General features: G+C 36.2%; 1 protein-coding gene across 3 annotated transcripts in view; it reads left to right on the plus strand.

The window, feature by feature from the left end:
- The window catches only part of GPC5 (glypican 5), a 663,584-nt gene that overhangs the window by 121,743 nt on the left and 519,976 nt on the right, over window positions 1-21,865 (plus strand). For all 3 annotated transcript variants that reach the window (XM_065056829.1, XM_065056837.1, XM_065056843.1), the window contains exons 4-5: window positions 5,534-5,667; window positions 9,479-9,604. In XM_065056829.1, the coding sequence (XP_064912901.1) occupies window positions 5,534-5,667; window positions 9,479-9,604 (260 nt within the window). The remainder of the gene's footprint in view (window positions 1-5,533; window positions 5,668-9,478; window positions 9,605-21,865) is intronic.

Here is a 21,865-nt window from a genome sequence, read left to right on the forward strand (position 1 = left end):
GAAGGTATTTAACTGTAAGGAATAGTGGTAAATTTGTGATCTGATAGCTAGAATCAAAAGCCACCAGATCAATCACTAAAACGTCTGTTACGTAAAAGCACTTTTAAATGGCTACACAGACTGGGGCCACACTGATGGTTTACAGTTCTGAGAGGCTGTGTCAGCCTAGTGAATACTTGACACATACCCTTTTTACATGAAATCCTGGAGATATATGTACCAAAAACTTGCAGTGCTTGCTAAACTTACCAAAACAAGTATGACACAGTTAAACACAGAAGAAAGGGCAATTTTCAGACTCCTGGTTCGGGTTCCCTGCTAGAGCTGAGCCTAAATAAACCCAAGAGGTTTTGTAGCCAGAGAAATGTTTTCTTCCCTGTTAGTCGATGCACAGCAGTAAGAACTAGCGAATACAGACAAGAGACACGCTGCAAGAATATAGGATGCTCATCTTTTCAGCAGATTTCTCAAAGTGGAGCAGAGAATCTCAGGATTCCTGGCACAGTGGCAGCATTTAAAGATTATGGCATAGTTAGTCACCGAGACTTGGCATATCTGGTTCAAAGTGCACCACAGGACTGTGCATTCAGTTTGCTTCAGTCATTTGATGTAAAATCATTTCAGTAGAAATGCTGAGGTCAGAAAGAACCGCTTCTATAGTGGGAAAAAAACAAATGAAACCAAACTAAACCAAAAAACAAACAAACAAACCCAAACCCAAAACCAAACCAAACCAACCAAACAAACCAAAACCAAACCTAACAAACCAACAAAGAATGTGACTGATTTATCTTATGGAGCATGTGAACTTAGCAAACGGTGTCCCACTATTATCGATATGATGCCACAACGTCATCCAGCCCTGTGTAAATGTAAAGCTTTATGATGCTCCATTTTTCCAAACTGTAAGTAACCATAAGTAGACATTCTACAGAACTGCACCAAGCAAAATCAAACTGCCATAAAGTTCATGTGTGGCACTAATTGCAATTTAACTGCACGGTTATTACAAGAGCTTTTAATTAACCCAGTCATCATACTGTGGCATACAAATTGTGCGTAATAACAGCATGCTGAGTATAATGACAATAGGTTTGTCTGAACTGTGAAAATCAGGAGTTTTATCATTTTCTGAGATTTCTTTTTATGCCCTTAAATATTGTGCAGTATTTAAGAACATTTGAGCAAAAAAAAAGAAAACCCAACAGAAAACCCCCTGGTAAGTTGCTGAGGCTTGTCTGTTTAAAAATTTGATAGCAGACTTTAATTCTTCCTGAAATTCAGTGAGATGTGTAATTCTCTTCTGAAAAATATTTTTGATGATTTTTCAGTCTCACTTTTCTCAGGGTATTTCTGGTGCCCTTTGAGAATAATTTCATGCTCTCTTTTAGAAATTTTGTTTGAGGCCAAGAAAAATTCTCAGTTTGTAAAAAAATCCATAGGAATACCTTTTCAGTGAAATTGGAAGATGATAGTAAAAATACATTCTGATCAGATATTGGTGCCAAATGGTAATTTGCTAGATCATTAGTGTAGTGAGAGCATTCTCCTTCTTTCAAAGTTATGATTCCAGTCTGTGTCTCTTAAGACTGGAATGAACAGCGCTGAATTAATTTTTACTTGGAAGGTTAATTTTGCAGCCCAAAGGGTAAAAATAAACAGTGTGGCTAACGGATATAGTTGTAGTCCTTCAAAAAATGTGGGAAATACAATTAAGTAGCATTACACTTATACCATGTCCTCTTCCTGAAGACCTAAAGAATGCATCAAAAAAAGGCAGACATTATTATGAAAAGTGTATTTATCTATTTTTTTAGACTACCATCAGCCCTGTATTGGTAAATGAGATACTGAAATGTTGGTTTTAAATTATTTGGCTCACAGATAACACAGGCACTTGAAAAGCAAGTTTAGACTGTATGACCTCTTCATCTGCACAACAGTTTACTGAAGAAACTTGATGACAATGAAGACTTGGCTAATGAGGGATGCAAAATTACATTTGGCATGTATATACAGTTAATGGTTTAAACACAACATAAAAGTGACAGCCACTTGTAAAATGTTAAAAAAAAAGACAGATCGGGTTCAGCTGGGTGAGTGATACAAGTGTGATGCACCAAACACAACAAGAACCGACACGACACAAAGCCAGCCAGTCAATCAGTGGTCCCAGGGATTTAAATGTGTGACGTATGAGAAAGCTAACATGATGATGTCATCATTGTGTGTGCGTGTACATGCTGAGGTTGTTCGCCTTGCCAAAACTGTGTCTGAGGAAGTGACTTTGCTGCAGGTTGGTGAGTTAACTTTCAGTTGTGAGAGGTGTTGCTGTCACTAACAGAACGGAGTTCTCAGCAGCATCATTACTGTTGTGCGCTTCTTTGTGGGAATGGCAGAGCTGTATGTGGTGCTGTACAAACACTTTTCTCATTTAAATATGCTTTTTTTCAGAATTTTCCAGAAATTATTTTTGGTAAAAAAACCAAAAACCCCACAGTTCTTAAATAGACATTTCAGATAGTGACTGGATTTTTATGATATTTATACATATAAAGTTTGCTCAATATTTTTTAAAAGATTTTATTTTTGAAACTAAGATTTATTTTTAAATGCATCAGTGAATGTAAATTTACCAGTATTGCACGAGGCATTTCTTGAGACATTCACTCCAAGAGAATAAACAGAGAGAAAGGTCATTAGAGAGTATTTTGAAGTAACTATATAGTACATATAAAACAAATATCATCCATATTCCAAGCCACTGTGGCTGTAAAAATTATTGATTTTCTTTATTTGTTCATTTTAGTCAGAGTAAAAAATAGTAAGATTTTATTGTAAATTCAAGAAACATAGATAGCTGTGGATTTTTCTGCTTGCTTAGTAGAGCTGAATGCATATGTTTCTTTCAGTTTACTCTAACTGGAGAAAATTTATGTTTAGGTATAGATATAGATGATATAGATATAGATATAGATATAGATATAGATATAGATATAGATATAGATATAGATATAGATATAGATATAGATATAGATATAGATATAGATAGATGATATAGATATAGATATAGATATAGATATAGATATAGATATAGATATAGATATAGATATAGATATAGATATAGATATAGATATAGATGATATAGATAAGACAGATGTATTTTTAAAAATTTATTTATTTTGCATCCCTCCCCAACCCAAAGGACTGGTACTCATCTGCTTAGGGTCTGTGCTGGCCAGTGAATCATCTCCACTGTGTTTCTCCTCCCCTTGCAGGCTCCCACCCTGCAGTCAGTCTCTGAGAGTGCCTGGACAGCTGAGGTGCCTCTTTCAGAGATGCATGGCATCTAAGACCTACAAACTACATGCCTAATCCATGCCTGTCATAAGACAGACCCTCCTTCCCAAACATTTGACTCTGACTCCCTCTGTCTGTTACAAACTTATTTCTATTCTTCATAGGACAAAAAGTTGTTGAAGTGTGTGTGGCAAAGCTGGAACTGAGGCAACCAAAACCATCAGTTGCTTTGTCATAAAAGTTGATCATAAGCATAACGCTCCATGTCACATCAGTGAGCATAAGAGAATATGAACAAAGCAAGAAAAGTAAAAGGACAAAAGCATTTTTTTTTTGCCTCTGATAGACCTGCATTATGTTGATGTAGAGTAGCTGACGGGATAGACTGCTGCAGAGGCTGGTGAAATGCAGCAGTGAAGGAGCAGACTCACACAAGTGTGGGTGAAGCCCACTGTAAGGATTTATGGGGGAAAATGGAAGTCCAGTTAAGCTTGTGAAGAGTGTGGGATAATATGCTCTTAAGAAGAGCTAATGAAGGAAGTAGCAGAAGCAGTGTGAGGGAGGTTTGAAATTGAATTCGAGGACAAGAACAAATGTGCTGAGATGCTGTCCAAGAAGACATTGCCTCTGATAAGAAATGGTAAGGTGAATACTGCAAGTGATGTTTAAAGTGTATACTATTAAGTCATTTGAAGGACATTAGCCATATGTCCAGGGATTATTATCTTGCAGTTAAATTCATGCATCTCATTTGAAGGGGATCCAGACTATAACTTGGATGCCTAAATTAAGACAAGGATTGCAGCCAAAAAGGACTGTTCACTTTCAATGTTACCCTCACTTTCAAGTCATAAGGTGAACACTTATCCATATGTAGTAATAACACTGATTCTTTCTTCATTTAACTGGCTTAAGCAAATATATTCCATGAGTCTTTCATTATTGCCACTAACTCCATGCACAACAACAGAAAAATTCATTAAAATTAGTTATGTTCATTTTATTTTAAATTTTAAGTGTTTTTCTTAACTAACACTACAGTAGGTCTCAGTTGGAAAGGCAGTCCCTAAGACTTGCACTTTTTCATGTGTGTGATGGTAACTTGAAACATGAGATCTATTTGCTTTCTCCATTCTTATATTTGGGGATGTAAAATCCAACAGGAAAAAATAACCCTTGCTGTATAGCATATGCATCCTTTCCTCTTTTTCATGGTAGTGTTTTGAATCTGTTTCTGCTTCAAAAATTTGATCCCTGTCGTAGAGCTAAAAGTGATCTCCTTTCTCCTTTTTTCTTTTAAAAAAGTTGGCTACCTATTGAAAACAAGTTTTCATAAATCACATATGATATTGTGTTAGCTTATAAAAGGTATGTGCTATCCAGTCTGCTTAATGTCTTGTCTGATGTGATCCCCAGCATGAAGTATGTCTTATTTAACAAATGTGTATGGCCCTAATTATTTTTATTCAGTGACTAGGAAGAATAACAAGCTATGAACATGAATTGATATCCTCTATCATACAAAATACTCAGTATCACATTTTACAAAGAAGAAGATGGGAGTTCATGTGAATTTGTACCTGTTGACGTCTAGATCAAAAAGCCAGACATACAAAATCCCTTGATATTTTCAACATCTATGGTCCGAATCCTTAAACTTACATCTTGGATCATTAAATTTACATCTTGCAAAGTAGTAATGCAAGTTTCCACCATGCTAACTGTTCACTCTGTGCTCTGGGTAACTGTGCTGAACATGCCACAATAATTCATCAAGCCTGAAAGAAATCACAAAGTTCAATGCATATTAAAAATGTGATTGGGGTGTATTATGGAGAAAATGGAAATATGCTGCTGTTCAAAACACATCATGTTCTCTGAGGTTATTGTTACTGTCTGCATAACAATACACTTTCCTTACAGGAAGAAAAAAAACCACAATCAAAAAAACACATTTGGTGACTTGATTATACACTTGGTATTCCTTCGAAAGGTGTGATTTTTTTTTTTTTTTTTTTTTTTTTTACTATAAAATGACTAATTACGTGCTTACTGCATTCATTAGGGGTAAAAAGTTGAGAAGTATGATAATTAGTTGACACTTTTCTTACCTTAAGGTCCACAGAATTTTCTTTCTTCTTAAAATGGCCTTAAACTGAATTGAGAGATGCAGAGTAATTTTTGTTTTTTACATGTGTTCTTTCCTTCTTCTTGTGGCTTTTTTTCCTTTTAGGTGAAGAAGGTATGTGGTCCTCCTGTAAGGAAGCCTACACAGTCTCCAGGTTGCTCCTTCGATCAGAACAAAGATAATAAAGGGTTGAAAATGTTCTCAAGAGACAGTGAAGAAACCCTTGCGGACAGAAGAAAGTAAGATATTAGTTTTACAGCCAGAAAGAAAGAATAAAGTAAGCCATTAATTTTACAACAGAATAGATTATATTTAATGCAATGGCATACATTTCTAGAGAATAAACAAGGTCTGCAAAGAATGAAGCATCTCAGCAACACAATCTGCTCTGTTACATTTTTGAAAGAGTAATTTCATTCCTAGATTTTGTTTTCTCAATTAATGGACATATGGCCAGAGTCATTTGATGCTGTTTAAAGTACTTAAAGGAGTGGATAACACTGGTAAAATATGAGCATTAGCTCTATCTTTATGTGTAAATTTTCAAATTACACTTAACTTCCACATCAGCCAGCATTATTAAATCTGTCAAGAAGTGATAGTGACTTTTATCAGAAGACTATTTGTACAGATTGATCAGACAGCAAAAAATGAATGGCTGTTCTTACATACCTTTCTACTCTGGAAAACAGGACAACTGAGCACTCAGGGCTAAATCTTGAAATCTTCATTCAAACAAGTTCAGCTGATTTTTTTCCTCTGGCTCTTCTGCTAGTATATAGTGAATTCAAGTGACTGCAAAGGCTTGTAGATTTGATTTATACCTTACTTAGCCTTAAAGGGTAAAAGTTGCCTAACTGCATATGAGCTAGATGCTGAAGCTGCCATTAATCTATGGAAATAAGGACTCAGTTCAAGTGCCCACACAACTACAAGCATCCAGTGCCACATGAGGATACCCTTGGGTATCCCAGCTCATTTTCTGCTGCCAAGAAGGATGCAGGTGTCCTGTAAGCTGTATCATATGTTCCAGCCCTCTGCAGATATCCTGGGTAGCTGAGGGCATCTCAAAAGTAAATTTATCTTTAGACAAATTAATCAAGTCTTTAATGACTGTAAGGAGTAATAGCACTGTAAGAAGTAAGCATAGTATTACAGTGTTACTAAAGGCACTATTATGCAAATAGAGTACAAAGTTAAAATCAGAAATTTCATTTATATCACAGTGTCTGCTAAAATACAGGGAGGATTTCTCTGTTCTCTTTTTCCTTTTATTTCACTTCGCAGTGCAGAAGGAAACTGAAGTGAGAGAATTGCAGGGAATAATTGCTCACTCCTGATGTCTGGAGAAGAAAAAGTGCCTGTGAGCCTGAAAGGCAGACCATTCTAGTTAGTGCAGGGTCCTTCATGTTCCAAAGAATGGAGAAAAGACAAAACAAAACAAAACAAAACCACCTCCAAACAAACACAGGATTTAGAGAACATTGTGGGAATGGAAGGAGATGCAAACCAGAAATTTGCTTTAGCCAGCACAGAAGTTCATCAGGCAATACCGATTACACAGGCACATTTTCTCTGTGTTGAGTAGCTAAGCAAGTTCTTGGTGTTTTCTGATTGCTAGCACTCTGCAAACATGAAAACACATTCTAAAATCTCACTTAATCCAGGACTGTTCCATGTTTCAAAATGTGTGGTGCCTGGATTGACCTCCAGGAAGTTGCCCAAAACAATTTAAGGGGCACAAGAGGCAGTGAGAAACACAAACCAATGTTGGTTTCCCATGACTTGCCCCTGCTTGAGATGCTGGAAACACTTTATGGTACGCCACACTACACCAAAAGGTGGGGGAGCAGGGAGAGAGTTTGAGATCCATTGACACAGATTTCTGTTTAACAACCTCATAGTTAGTATCATCTTCATTCGCTGCCTCCTGGATCACCTCTTTCCTTATTAGTCACAATTGCTTTCTCTTTCATTTTATATTCCCATGGCAACTGTTAACAATTCCTCACGTGGAAGAGTGACATCTGCAAATGCTTGCAGCCCGCTTTTAAGGCAATGCTGTTCTTCCAGTGAAACTCCACCTTATTTACCTGCCATGTTCTTCTGGCAGCAGGTTGCTCTCTGCAGCTTTCATGGGCTTCAGCAGGAAAGAAAAGGCTTCTCCACAACTGCATAGACTTGATCAATGACAGTTTTGTGAGCTAAACCAAATTAACAATAAGAATCCATTAAATGTGACTCCTAAGAGTTGCATAATTTCCTAACATTTTTAAAATGCGTCTTCAGATGAAAGTTTACATTTTGAAGTATGTGTCGGACTGCTTCTGCCTGAGATTTTCCTAAATTATTTTTACCATCAGAACTAAGCTGGCATTTTCTATTACTATGTGGTAGAATTAAAAAAAAAAACACCTTTGTCTTTGACATCAAAATTGTCAGATGAATTTTAAAAAAATTCTAAGAGGAACCTTCCACAGTAATGTCTAAACTTGAAAGTATATAGTGCTTTTTTCTCCAGAATTTAACAATGCAGACAGCTTTTAGCAGGAAGAATGAAATTGAAAAGAAAATGAACATTTCCAAATAAACAGATAAGAAGTATCTACAACTTCCACTGACTGTAATTGCACATTTGTGCTCAGCTGCCTATAATTACATGCTATCTGGTCTACAAGATGATGATGTGAAAATTGACATTCATACCATCTGCCTTTCTAACTGCTTTGGTCAGACATCACCAGGGCTGAAATCAGTCATTACTTATGTATTAACTTTAGCTGTGCTGCAGGATATATTTACTAATAAACCAAATGACCTTTCTGTTGTAATGGTTTGTCACAAGATATTATCACATCTGTATTTATTTCAGTTTCTGCGTTATATATGGATTTATTGTGCAGAAAAAAATTCCAACTATTTACTATGAGAGGACTCTCTAAACACCAGTATTCATCTGGAAAGTAAATCCAAAGTATAGACAAAATCCAAATCAGTCCCACTCAATGGTAAATGGAGGAAAATTGCAAACATACTGTGCACACTGGATGCAGTTTTTGGGATAGAGAAATACAAGTTATGTCTAATGGCCAGGAGAGTGTGGATAAATCTTATTTACATATTTAAAATATATTGTGCATAAACAATTATATAATGCACAGTCAAAATTGACCCTACTTGAGATATTCAAAACTGCTAGTGCTTTTCTTTGTGCCTCCAGGTCATAGATAATTCAGTGTAGTGTATGTTCTAAACCACAATAAATAAATATTTTAATTTCTTACAGCAGCAGTGAGTATCCCTGGAAGAGATTTTCAATACATAAGCAAACAATTTATAAGCATAAATATCACACTCCGTTTAAAAACATACTAACTAAAAAGTCATTCATTTTAAGTTCAAAAACTTATCATTGGCTCTGTGCATCTTGACAGTTATTTAAAATAGCAATACACAATTTATAACCTACCACTACAGCATGTAATAAAACTGATGTCATTTTTCAGACAGTCATTTCAAAATCCACTATATGTTTAACACCTACATCTTAAACCCATCTTACCTAAAACTTGAGTTGGTCTATAACTCTATCAAATACCCTTCGTAGTATTTGCAACACTGTGTAGGGGACTAGTTGATAGCACTTTTGAAAAATAGATAACTTATTCATAGACAGCTATTTTCCTAATTGCTATGAGGGGATTTTTGATTTTTTTTTTTGCATATTCAAGTGTAGCACTGCAAACTGTATCACATCTATGCAAGAAAATTTCAGGTTGGAGCAAAATAATTTCTATTCCAGAGCATGAGTAAAGTATTTTATATGACTTTGTCCAGTGAGAAGATAAACTTTGTAAACTATTGAGGTGTATCTGAGAAAATCAAACTTATCTAACAGGAAACTGAAAAATTGATTTAAAAAATCACTGGGGTCGATGAAGACTAATGAAATAAACATATTATTTATCTTCTTGTAGAAACACACAACAGGAGTAGTGCTTAAAGTTATTGATTGACACTGTCAATTATTTCCCATGTTGCCCTGTGCAGAGAATTTATCAGCCACCTCCGGCTGTACAGAGCCTTTTACGGTGGCCTGGCCGATCAGCTGTGCGGTAATGAATTGGCAGCTGCCGATGGACACCCGTGTTGGAATGGAGAAGATGTTGTCAGAAGGTACCTTTCTGAGTTATTTTTGTCTTTTCTTTCATATTTCTTCTTTCTCTAAAGTAGCCTTCAACTGGAGTCAAGTACATTGTTTCCCTAGGTATGTGTTAAGGTCGGTTTGAAAACAAAAGCTGCATGCCTTTCCTTCTCTCAGGCTTGATTTGTAATCAGTATAAAAAGTCTCCCTGTGTATGTGTTTTGAGATTTATACTGTTCTTCACACATTTTTTCCTCAAATTTATGGCACCTAAACATATAGTGGAAATGAAGCTGGATTGGCATTTACAAAATACAGTTGGAGATAAAGTATTTTTGTTTGAACTCGATCTTTCTAAAATGCTCCTTTTAATACAGAATGCGTGATAGCAGACTCAAGCTATTTGCTTAAAACTTTCTCTGGCTCTGAAGAATGAAATTATATATATGGTTTCTCAGGAGACAGCAAAAAGCTAAGACGCAAAGATAAAGCATTTTAAAGGTGAGACATGTAAAGTTCTATGTATTGGGAGACATGATTCATCAGCAAAGAAGAGATAATAATAAACTGCTCTGCTCATGGATGTGTATCTCTGGAATCAATATTTCACAGCTTACAAAAACACTAAAATTTGTGGATGTCAGGAGAATTTTCAGAGAGCTGATCCCTATGTTTTTGCTTTATTGTTCTCATCACCAAAACAAGTATTTCTCCGATCAGGAAGTCCTTGTGGTGACAGACACCAAAATATTAAAAGGTTCATAGCAATTATTATTTTTATAAAAATCATGCTGTTAATACAGCATGCATTAGCAGGGGGTATCAAAGGTCATATCAAAGCAGGTGGCCAAAGCCTGTGAGTTGTGAAGTGGGGATGTAGCTTGTACCAAGTACAAAGAAACAATGACAGCCTTCAGGTTTCTCAAAAAAATTTAGGTAGGAGATGTAATTAATTGGTTAATTATACCTGAGGAAACTTAATGAATAGCCTTTCAGCAAACAACTGCATGCCTACTTTTCTTTATCTTCATGGGTAGTCCAATGCTTTGGCAGCTCTGAGGCCCAATGACTGGTTGACTCCCTTGAGAGTCTCATTGGGAATCTTCATCCTAAAGTTTTGAGTTTTCTCAGGATAACATGTCCTTTCCTTAGATATCAATACTGGAGATTCAGTCTCAAATTTATCTCCTGGTCTTTGTTTTGCTGTTGTTCCCCAAATGAGTTATACTACTCCTACCAAATGTTTCAGTAACAATTTGACATATGCATCTTGTAATTAGAGTTTTCCTAAGAAGAAGTTTCTTGTGTCATTACTTTTGGCTGCTTATGGTCTTATTGTTAATATGTTACATCTTTTCAAACCTATATCGTGCTATTATGTTGTACTATTACATTTTAGTTCTTTTTCTATCCTATTATTATACTACTACTATGTTTATACTATAATACTATGCTGTTTGATTTTGACTGGTTGTACACTTCAGTACTTATACAGAAATGAAACATTCTACTAAATTATATACCGTAGTGTTTTTTAAAAGTAATTTAGTTTGACTAAAATATTTGATTAATGTGATTTATTTATTTGTGAATCAACCTAAAAGTATAATTGGCGACAAAAGCACTGAATCTTAAAAGTAAGACCACTTTGATATTAATTTAACTTGTAAATTTCCTTACTGAAATGATTTATTTTCTTATATATATTAATACATGTTTATTCTTATATTTTTGGTCTGTAAATCTTAGCGTTAACTTCCTGAAAGAACTGATATGTAGATAATATTTAGAAGTACAGCGTGCTTATTAAAACCAGAAGAGCAGGATACTCTGAGTTGCTTTAGGTTATCACCTGGAACTGAGACCTGCAGATTAGTTCCTACATCTCAATACCTTCAACTGTACACTAGATCTATCGTGGTACATATTCTCCTGCTTCAGTAGCTATAATGAAGGTGCTCACATCTGTCCTCCTCCTCTTCATTTTGCCCTGTTTCTCAGTCAAAATGTCCTTTATTTAGTTTTGTTGATATTTGTTCTCTTGTAACGGAAGGGGACAAAAATATTTCCTGCACTTGACTGAGGTCAACGGTTTTTTGTTTGTTTGTTTGTTTGTTTGTTTTTAATTATTATTATTGTTATTATTATTACAGAACTTTTAATCTAGGGGAAAATGGACACTCTTTTCTTTTTGTGTTTAGGCACCTCTATGTGCCTTCTGAGAAAGTAAGGCATGTGTGACATAAGCATGCCAGAGAGAAGCACATAGATCAGATGTGAGCTGCCTGGAGATTTCTCTTAGAAATTGAAAGTCAAACTTAGCCCCAGAAACACATTCAGCAAACTCAAATAAACAAATTCTGCAAATTCAGAAACAAGAAAACTGTGTTTGGGCAAGAAAGGCTCTTGATCTGCCACACAGATTGTGCTGAGGATTGACATTTGAAGTGGATCAATGGATTGATCAACCGCTGAAGAGCAGCACTGCAAGTGATTGTGTTTGGGGATATTGTGAAGGGAAATGACGACGTCAGGCACTGGGAATGTGGACAGGAGGCAGTGAGCTGAGCCACTGAGCAGGCAAACCAGATTAGAAGGGATGAGTAACATCCAAAAACCAGCGAAAGCAATTCAAAACTACCTTGACAACACTCAGCCTGAGTCCACTTTTAGCATTTTCAGGAAAACTGTGACACACTTAAAGAATATTCTCAGAAGCATTATGAGAGCAATTGAAGTATCTAGGAAGTTCAGCTTACAGAAAAGGAGTGAAGATTTGTTTAATCTGGAGAAGAAAGACTGTTGGGAGGAAATGCCAAGTGCAAACAGACTGTTGTTAGCAGGGAGAAAAGTATCTGTTGTCTGCTTCTATAATGGCTATGACATGTAGCAAGCATTTAAAATATATTCTTATTAAATATCAAGGAAACATTTCTAACGGTGAGGGAAATAAAGGACAAAAATTGGTAGTTTTGGGGTCCATTAACTGCCTGAAAGAGGGTATTTAAGAACAGAGCAAGAAGACACACAGGAAGGATGTAGCAAAACCCATTTTTTTCTTAGAGATATGGATAACATCTTTAAATCTCTTTCAGCCCTCTGATTCTGAATCTAGGATTATCTAAATCCTGTGTTGCTCAGTTTCTGTGGCCATGATCCCAGGATACTGTGACATTTTAGAAGCAATAGTGACCTAAGGAAGCATCATGGCTTTTCTCTGTAAATACTGAAGAATACCTGAACATGTGCACTTACTCTCATCTCTTTTTCTCTCCTCCACCTCCATACATGAATAAATAAAAACATTGGCAAATTCATCTCTGCAGTGTTCCTGGCACAGATGGGGGAAAGTATGCATTGTTCAATTTAGTTAAAAATAAATAAATTATATCTGTTTTTAGATTCTTCATAATTTCTATCTGGTTTTGCCTTTGACTTAAAAATCATGTGCCACAGCTGATGGTGACAGCAATTTTGGGTCTGACACGAGGAAGCAGTATCATAAGCTATGTAATACTTGTGTCAGTGTATCAGGACCTGAAAAGATCAGTACGATTATTCGCTATATCTGTGTTTCAAGCTGTAAGTAGCAATAAGCCTTTGAGACAGAAGATAGATATGTTTTTTTAAAAAAATAAATCGTAGCAGTTCTTTTTTCTCATTTTGTGTGCATTTTTCTAAAGGAAGCAGTTCAAGGTTTTAACAGCTGTAATATCATATCTCAGACAAATCTTATAGCCTTTGCCATTTCTAATACCACCTAAGAGATTATCAAGCCTGGCTAAGTAAAGGTCAGAAAAAGAAAAACAGGGTATTATTGAAATGAAAGCTTAGTTAACAGTTTACTTTTCATATGCTTCAGCTGCTTCCATTTTGGTTGAAGTCTTTTTATTATTATTATTTTTTGTTTAAATCAAATGGCAATGCCATTGCAATATGGCCCTTGATTCTGAAACTAGAAATTGTTCTGAATCAAACTTGTCACATGGTGCAGGCTCATGCTTTTTAACTGAGACCAGTATCCCCAGATTTTTATATTCATGTCAGACAAGATTGGTAGGAGGCAGGACATGCAGGATCAATACTACTTTTGCAAGGTTCACCACAGAATGAGGAAGAGGACAAATGAGAGGAGTCTTTAGCTCTTCCACTGTTTTACCCAATTGTGTGACTACACATGGTTGGGCATGAAATCCAAAGTTTACTTTTAAAGGTATAACTGGGTGCCACAATGAAGTACCTGGAATTTAGTGTTGTGGGATTCATTAGGTTCAGTGAAAAAAAGAGTAATTGCAATTAGTAAGTTACACGCTACCAAAGCATATGACATGAATTGCACGCATCGCTTCAGAATTTCAGTGGCACCTTAACATTAAAGCTAAAATAACAGGAGATGTGCAAATAGACTGATGTTGTTCTCATTCATGAATGAGAGGTGGTTTAACTGATATTTATACAGTTTTGGTAGTCCAAGGTGCCTGACTAGCATGTGAAGAGAGGTGAGTTAAAAATCCACAGAGGAGAGCAGAATATGTACAGTACATCTTCGATACCAGTGATTCCACTGAAATAAAAATAGATGTGAGAGAAGAAAATAGTGAAATTATGCATATTGAAGGATTCAAGAGTAATGGAGATTATTAAAAACAGCTAATCAGGTTTGGAAGGAAGAGTTTCATATGAAACATGTATCTGAATATCCAAATGAAGAGGAATTAAACAGCATGATTGATTTTAATTGCTGAGCAAGTTGTTAGAAAGTGATTGTAATAAGCATCTATCATCAAATAAATGCTTAGCTTTAGTGCAGCTCTTAGACTGGGGAAAGCAATTTTGTCTTTTGATTCTTAAATGTTCTGAAACAAGTACAATCCTGAATCCATTCTTAGACAACAAAAGAAGATAAAAGATGATATAAGGAATTCTAATGAATTCCTCATAGTTTTCCTCTATTTGAACTAGTCCTTACTTTATAATGAGGCAGGATGTAAACTGCCATCAAAGGCACCACTTCCCACCTATGCAAAAGATTTACCTGAGCAATGTGAAATGAGAGAACAGCCCATAAAGGCTCTTACTGCTTTGCCTAATATACTATTGCCAACAAGGACTGGCAACAGATGCATAGAGAAAAACAACTGTAAATATGTGCTTCCTCAGAATCTGCAAATTTAGAAATGCCTGACCCAGAATTGTGAATGTTCAGTCTTCCCATGAACTCATAAAATGTTAACACCAGTAGCATTCCATGGCAAGCTAACCAGGAGCTTTCAGATACCAAAACACTGAGTCAACTTAAGAGGTAAATGGTGGATAAGGGTGCTTATAGGCTGAATACTTTGTAAAGAACATTAAAATTAAATATATTGTTAAATCCAAATGCCTGGAATCAGAAATATTTTTGTTTTGAATTGCTGCTGCACCTTTAGGCATGCTTGGAAGTGAAGTCACCAGCATATGGTGCCTGGGCTGTAATGAAAAATCAGGACATCTGACCTATAAGCACACAGGGCTACAAAGGTCTTCCCTGAATTCGGGAGGATTTTTTTTCATTACAATTTATATATTTTCGTTTGGAAAACTGCTAACATCAGGATATATTTGATGACTAGTTGATGACAACACGATTAGTTTTACCACTGTCCACTCCCCCAGTCACAAATAATTTCATATTGATCCTACTTTGCTTGTCAGAAGAATGAGAGGGGCTTGTGATAAATTTTTCTGTGTCAACATAGAAAACAAAAGGCATTCCTATTTCTGGCATGAACATGTAACTGACTAATATATAATAGTTATTTCAGTTACTGTTTTTCTGGAGGTAACTTTTTTTGTCTTTCATTTTAAGAAACATTAAACATTATTTTAAAGGTAGCTCAATGAATTTGGATATTATAGTGGAGAATATAATCTGAAAAATTTATTCCAGAGAAAGACAAAATTTAGAAGAAAGAAGGATAGTGGCTTGATGACAGATTATACAAAAACCAGGTACATTATATAAAAGATGAAATTCAGATCTCTGTGTCATTTGTTTTTAGGAGATCCAAGTCTGACACTAGGGTAGAAAATGAAATAGCATATCACAGAATCACAGAATGGTTGGGGTCAGAGGGACCTCTGGAGATCATCTTGTCCAACCCACCTGCTATAGCAGGTTCACCCAGAGCAGATCGCACAGGAATGTGTCCAGGTGGGGTCTGAATGTCTCCAGAGAAGGAGACTCCACAGCCTCTCTGGGCAGCCTGTTCCAGTGCTCCGGCACCCTCACAGTAAAGAAGTTTCTCCTCATGTTTAGATGGAACCTCCTGTGCTTCAGTCTGTGCCCATTGCCCCTCATCCTGTTGTTGGGCACCACTGAAAGGATTCTGGTCCCATCCTCTTGACACCCACCCTTGGGGTATTTATAAGTATTGGTAAGATCCCCTCTCAGCCTTCTCTTCTCCAGGCTGAACAGATCCAACTCTCTCAGTCTTTCCTCATAAGAAAGATGCTCCAGACCCCTAATCATGTTTGTAGCCCTTTGTTTATATTAATCCCTTAGTTTATATTAAGAGGTTTGTCCTCTATTTTGTCATGAGATACAGAAATAAAATAATTCCTTCTATAATAATGGTAATATCAGTTCTCAATATATACTTAGATAAATCTCGTGACATTTCAGGATGGAATTTATTTAATTATGTGAAAACAACAAAAGATGTGTTGCATTTTATGACCTCAAAATAAATGATCCAGTGGGTTTTTTTGTTTGATGAGCAAATATCTAATTTTCTGTAGTGTTTGTCCTAGAAATATTTGAATAATTTGTCATGCACAGCAGGGGTTATAATAGAAGGTTTCTGATATTGGGTGAATTAATTTTCATTAAGCTGGTAATAATTTACAAAATATATTGATTTTTGAATTGAAAAACATTATTAGAGACATCTTAAATAAATAAGAGCATTTATAGAGTCACAGAAGACTGTCCAAAAATAGGCATAAGAAAGAACACTGGCTAAGGACACTCTATGTGTTTGAATTATGTCATCTTCATACCTTCATTTTGGAGTCTTTTGTTCTTTCATTTTTTCACAGCCATTGAAAAGTAGACGTCATTCAGAATTTAGTATAAATAAGCTGATGGCTCTTGGAGGTTTTCCAAGGGAATTCAGGACTACTTTACCGTAGTTCATGACATAAAAAAAATGTAGCGAAATAAAAAAATCTATTCTTTTTGTATAATAAGTTTTCATATTAATACCAAGGAAAATTCATGCAAGAGGTTTTGCTACATAATTAAAAAATAAACCTAATGTAAAATAAATAGCCATTAATCATAGAGGACTGTACTAGACAGAATATTTGTACATTTGTGCCTCACTGAAGTTCTTAGGAAAGAAATATTATCTAACTGAATTAGACTTTGCCATACAGGATACCTTTCAAATAACAAGTTTAGTGACATTTCACTCAGTGGTGTTCCTAAACATTTTATATTTCTCAAACCAAATTATTTATCACCTCTGGCCACAGCAATTTAATACAACTCTCAGTGAATTATTTAAAAGATATTTTGGGTTGTGAAATATCTTCTGTGGGGTCTTTTTCCACTGTACTGTTCCTAGCAGTCCTCTATAAACACTGCATGTCACCGTGTTCAGCACCACAACATTTACAGGGGTTCCTTTCAACCCTCATATTGCTGTGTTGTGTTTGCTGAAGACTTTTCTCCTGACTATAGATCTATAGATCAGATTTTCATTGAGCATCCTGCACCAACTGTGAAAACATGATACTGAAACTCAGATTATGCGGAGGTTTTGTTTTTAACATTTTCACAGCTGACTTAGATGCTCAAGCAGGGTGATTTTGGGGATCTGGAAACTGGTTGGGATTCTTATGTGAAAACCACTTATTCTTCCTATGTGTTTAATTGTGAAAGTTTACTGTAAGTTTTTCTTTATATAAGAAAAAAAATTGCTTTATATATTCATATTATGGTGCATATTCTGCAGATTATTATGTGTACAGCTTGATTTTGTTAATGTCATTTATGTAATACTGATGATAAAAAATGGCGTTCATATAATACTATTAATGCATTGAAAGAGTGAGTTCACTTATTATTTTTTCTAGAAATGAATATTATTTTTTCCAATTGTATCAAATTCTTCTTTCTCTTTACTAGTTAGAAGAATCATTATATCCTCTTTAATGAAGTAGGACTAATCTGCCATTCACAACTCTGAGTCTGTGAGCATCTGCTTCAAAATTCCATGTCGTCTGTTCTCTTTAATAAAAGTTATGGTTTCTTATCTTCCTTAGCAGCTCAACTTCTTCTTATATATTCATTAAAGCGATAATTTTGTTCTCAGTGTTTCTGTTCCGGGAATGCATTTGCAGGGCCAAAGTTTTTTAGCACTCACCCACATGTGGGCATTCTGGAAAATTAACCTGAATGAATGAAGACTGTGTATTTAGAAATCAGTGATGTTAGTTCATCTTTGACTTGGATCAACAATAAACTGAAGTGAAGCTACTTTAATTCAGAAAGAATTTTAATTATGAAAGTGTAATATCCCACACAGAAATGTAATGATATTTTGCTACTCCAGTTAATGCATTTTTGTCTTTAATATGTTCCAAGTGAAGTTTCGAAAGCAACATGTTCTGTTCTACTCAGGGAAGAAAAGCATATTATCAGTGCCTCCTGAAATCCTTGTACAGAAGCTCTTTAAAATAAATAAAAATTAATTAAAAAGTCCTATCAAAGAATGTTTTTGATATGATGTTTCATTTTGCATTGGAAACTGTTAAACATGTTCAGTTAACAAACTGCAGTACTGAACAGTAGAAGAGCAGTACTGAATGGCGCAAGGGTCCTAGACAGCAGCTAAAGGAGAGAGATTGTATAAACCATTATAGGTTTTTTTTACAAGAAACCACCTGTATTTGCAGATTATTGCTATATTGTCTTCAATTCCTTGAACACGAATCCCAAGATAAGGGCAACTGCATCTTGACTGCATATATTTCTAACACAAGAAAGATCTGACTGTGATCCAGATCAATGAAAGCTCATTCTGGAGTACTGCCCTTCAGCCTTTTGACAGCACAGACTGTATTTGCAGAGATCTTGGCATTGATAATTTAATTTCAAATCCATATTTTTATATCTAGAGAATTAATTTTTCAAATGAGAATTTTTTACCAGCCAGTTCAAGAGCTGATAGCTAGACTCTGCCACCTCTTTGTATGTTTACTTAGTAAAGTAATATATTTGCAGAAAAAAAATGTTGAGTCAAACAGCCATAAGTTGTTTATTTGATTAGAGGTCTGTGAAAGATTTTATAATGAAAAATAATTTAGCTCATGTTTCAGTCAATACAGTTGATTATTTTTCATTCAAACGTTGATAGTGCTGTATTTGAATATATGAGTAAGACTTCATTTGGAAATTCAGCTGACATCTTTAGATACGTAGAATTTATGCATCTAATCTGGACTTCTTGGGTCTGCACAGTCAATGGAGGGAGACACATCCTACATGGTACAAGTGGACCAGCTGCTTCTAACCACTGTGATCACTTGGAGTGAGCAGCACAGAGGAGCTGTGGAGCTTAGGTGATCTGAATCTTGCCCTCAAGCACATGTAAGTCTGCTAGAAAAATGTTTCCACCCTAAGAGAACAGAGACAATTCAAAGCATATTTCATAACTATCAGAAAGAAAGTACAGAATCGTGTCACTTCCACCTTGTGCCTCAGGAGTCTGTAGTTACAGGTGCACTACTGTGCACTATCCTCAGGTCAATGTCACCAGAAAATGATCACTGAAGGTAAAAGAAAAAAAAGTTCTGAACATCAGCTGAAGCTTACTGACTTGTTTGTCACTGCTTCTTTCTTTCAGATTTCTCTAGGCTTTGAACTCCTCTGTAGAGAGGCTACATGGCAGATGCTTCAACACTGCCATTGGAACAGTTCACAGTGATAGATACAGCACATATGATGAGTCAAACAGATGCTCATGACAAGAAAAAGTCTTGTCCCAGCTCTGTACACAAATTGTAGTGGAATACATGAAGAGAAGCCATATGTAAAAATATCCCACAGTTGTTGCTCAGATGAGCAGTTTTCTCTAATACTTCCATCACCTCTAAAGTATTTGGGATGTGCATTGTCTTTTTTTTTTTTTTTTCATTTTCTTTTCTATAAACATTAAATAGACCTTGAATACATAAGATCATTATAAGATCATTTTGTAGGAAGAGAACAATTTTTTCCTCTGGGGACAGAACAGCTCATGTCCTAGGAAATCTCAACTTCTGATAAACAGGCAGTGTAATAAGTTTATTTTTCCCTTTTATATGTGTGTATAAAATAGTTTTGAGCTTATGCATTGTGTGCATCTGGGAGTAATGCTGCTTCACCTTCACCTGTCTGCCTGCAATGAAGAGGTACAGATACATACTGTAGTCAGATTTACTTTTTCTGTCAGGTGTTGAACACAACTGTAATGAATTGACTCTATTGGGAGGTAGATGAGTTCCATAACTGTATTAACTGAGTTCCATAACTGTATTAACTTTGGGGAGATAAATTAAATGGATAAATGAAATCTATCAACTGAAATCTGCTGAAATGATTCAACAGAAGTGGAGTTTTCACCCTGAAGTTAGCTTCCACTTGGGGAAGCTAAGTGTGAGGACAGACATTATCAAAAGAATAGATTCCAGCTATGGGAAATTGTATTAAAAATCTTGAAGTCTACTGGTAATTGAAAGCCAGCCAGGTTTCTAATAAGACTTGGTATTTTTATTACCCACATTTGTCTCAAAATATCATTGCTGTTCTATACAAAATTGCATTTAGTAAAATTAAAATACATTTTTGCTTTTATCTTACTGTTTGCCATGAATTCAAACTAATTATAATACCTTCATGACATCAGAAAATTTGGAAAATAGATAAACTTTCTGCTGCAAAATTTTCTTTCCAAACAAGCAAAAAAATCAGCTCTAACAAAGGAAGGGCTACAGATGTTGACTATCTGGACTTCTGTAAAGCCTTTTACATGATCTTCCATAGTGTCCTTCTCTCTAAATTGGAGAGGTATGTGTTTGATGGGTGGACTGTTTAGTGGATGAGGAACTGGCTGGATGGTCACACTCAAAGAGCAGTGGTCAATGACACAGTATATGAATGGACACCAGTAACAAGTGGTGTCCCTCGGGGGTCTGTATTAGGACCAGTGCTGTTTAATATCTTAATCAATTACTTAGACAGTGAGATCAAGTGCACCCTCAGCAAGTCTGTAGATGACACCAAGCTGAATGATGCAGTTGACATTTATGAGGGATGGGATGCCATCCAGAGGGACCTGAACAAGCTCAGAAATGGGCCCGTGTGAACATCATGAAGTTCAACGAGGCCAAGTGCAAGGTCCTGCACCTGGGCTGGGGCAATCCCTAGTATCAGTACAGGCTGGGGGATGAAGGGATTGAGAACAGCACTGTGGAGAAGGACTTGGGGGTACTGGTGCGTGAGAGATTGGACATGAGCCAGCAATGTGCAATTGCAGCCCAAAAGGCCAATAGTATCTTGGGCTGCGTCAAAAGGAGAGTGGCCAGCAGGTGGAGGGAGGTGATTCTGCCTCTCTGCTCTGCTGTGGTGAGACCCCATCTGTAGTCCTGCATCCAGCTCTGAAGCCTTCAGTACAGAGGAGACCACCAAGGTGATCAGAGGGCTGGAATACCTCTGCTATGAGGACAGGCTGAGAGAGTTGGGATTGTTCAGCCTGGAGGAGAGAAGGCTCTGGGAACACCTTATTGTGGCCTTCCAGTACTTAAAAGAGACCTGTAAGAATGATGGGGACAAACTTTAGCAGGGTGTGTTAAGACAGGACAAGGGATAATGGTTTTAAAATAGAAGAGAGGAGATTCAGACATGAGGAAGAAGCTTTTTACAATGAGGGTGATGAAACACTGTCCCAGGTTGCCCAGAGAGGTGGTAGGTGCCCCATCCCTGGAGACATTCCAGGCCAGGCTGGACAGGATTCTGAGCAACCTCATCTAGTTGAAGATGTCCCTGCTCATTGCAGAGGGTTGCACTAGGTGAACTTTGAAGGTCCCTTCCAACCTGAGCTATTCTATGATTCTATGAAAGTAGCCCCTGATGAACCCACATTAAAAAGTATTATATTATAGCACGTTAAAACTAACAACCCTGGGGAATGTTTTTTGTCACAAAAAGCAAACCAAAACAAACCAAAAAACACCAGGGTAATAGTTACAATAAAATGACCTCCTAT

This window comes from Columba livia, chromosome 1 (assembly GCF_036013475.1).
Source record: "Columba livia isolate bColLiv1 breed racing homer chromosome 1, bColLiv1.pat.W.v2, whole genome shotgun sequence".
NCBI classification, from domain to species: Eukaryota; Metazoa; Chordata; class Aves; order Columbiformes; family Columbidae; genus Columba; species Columba livia.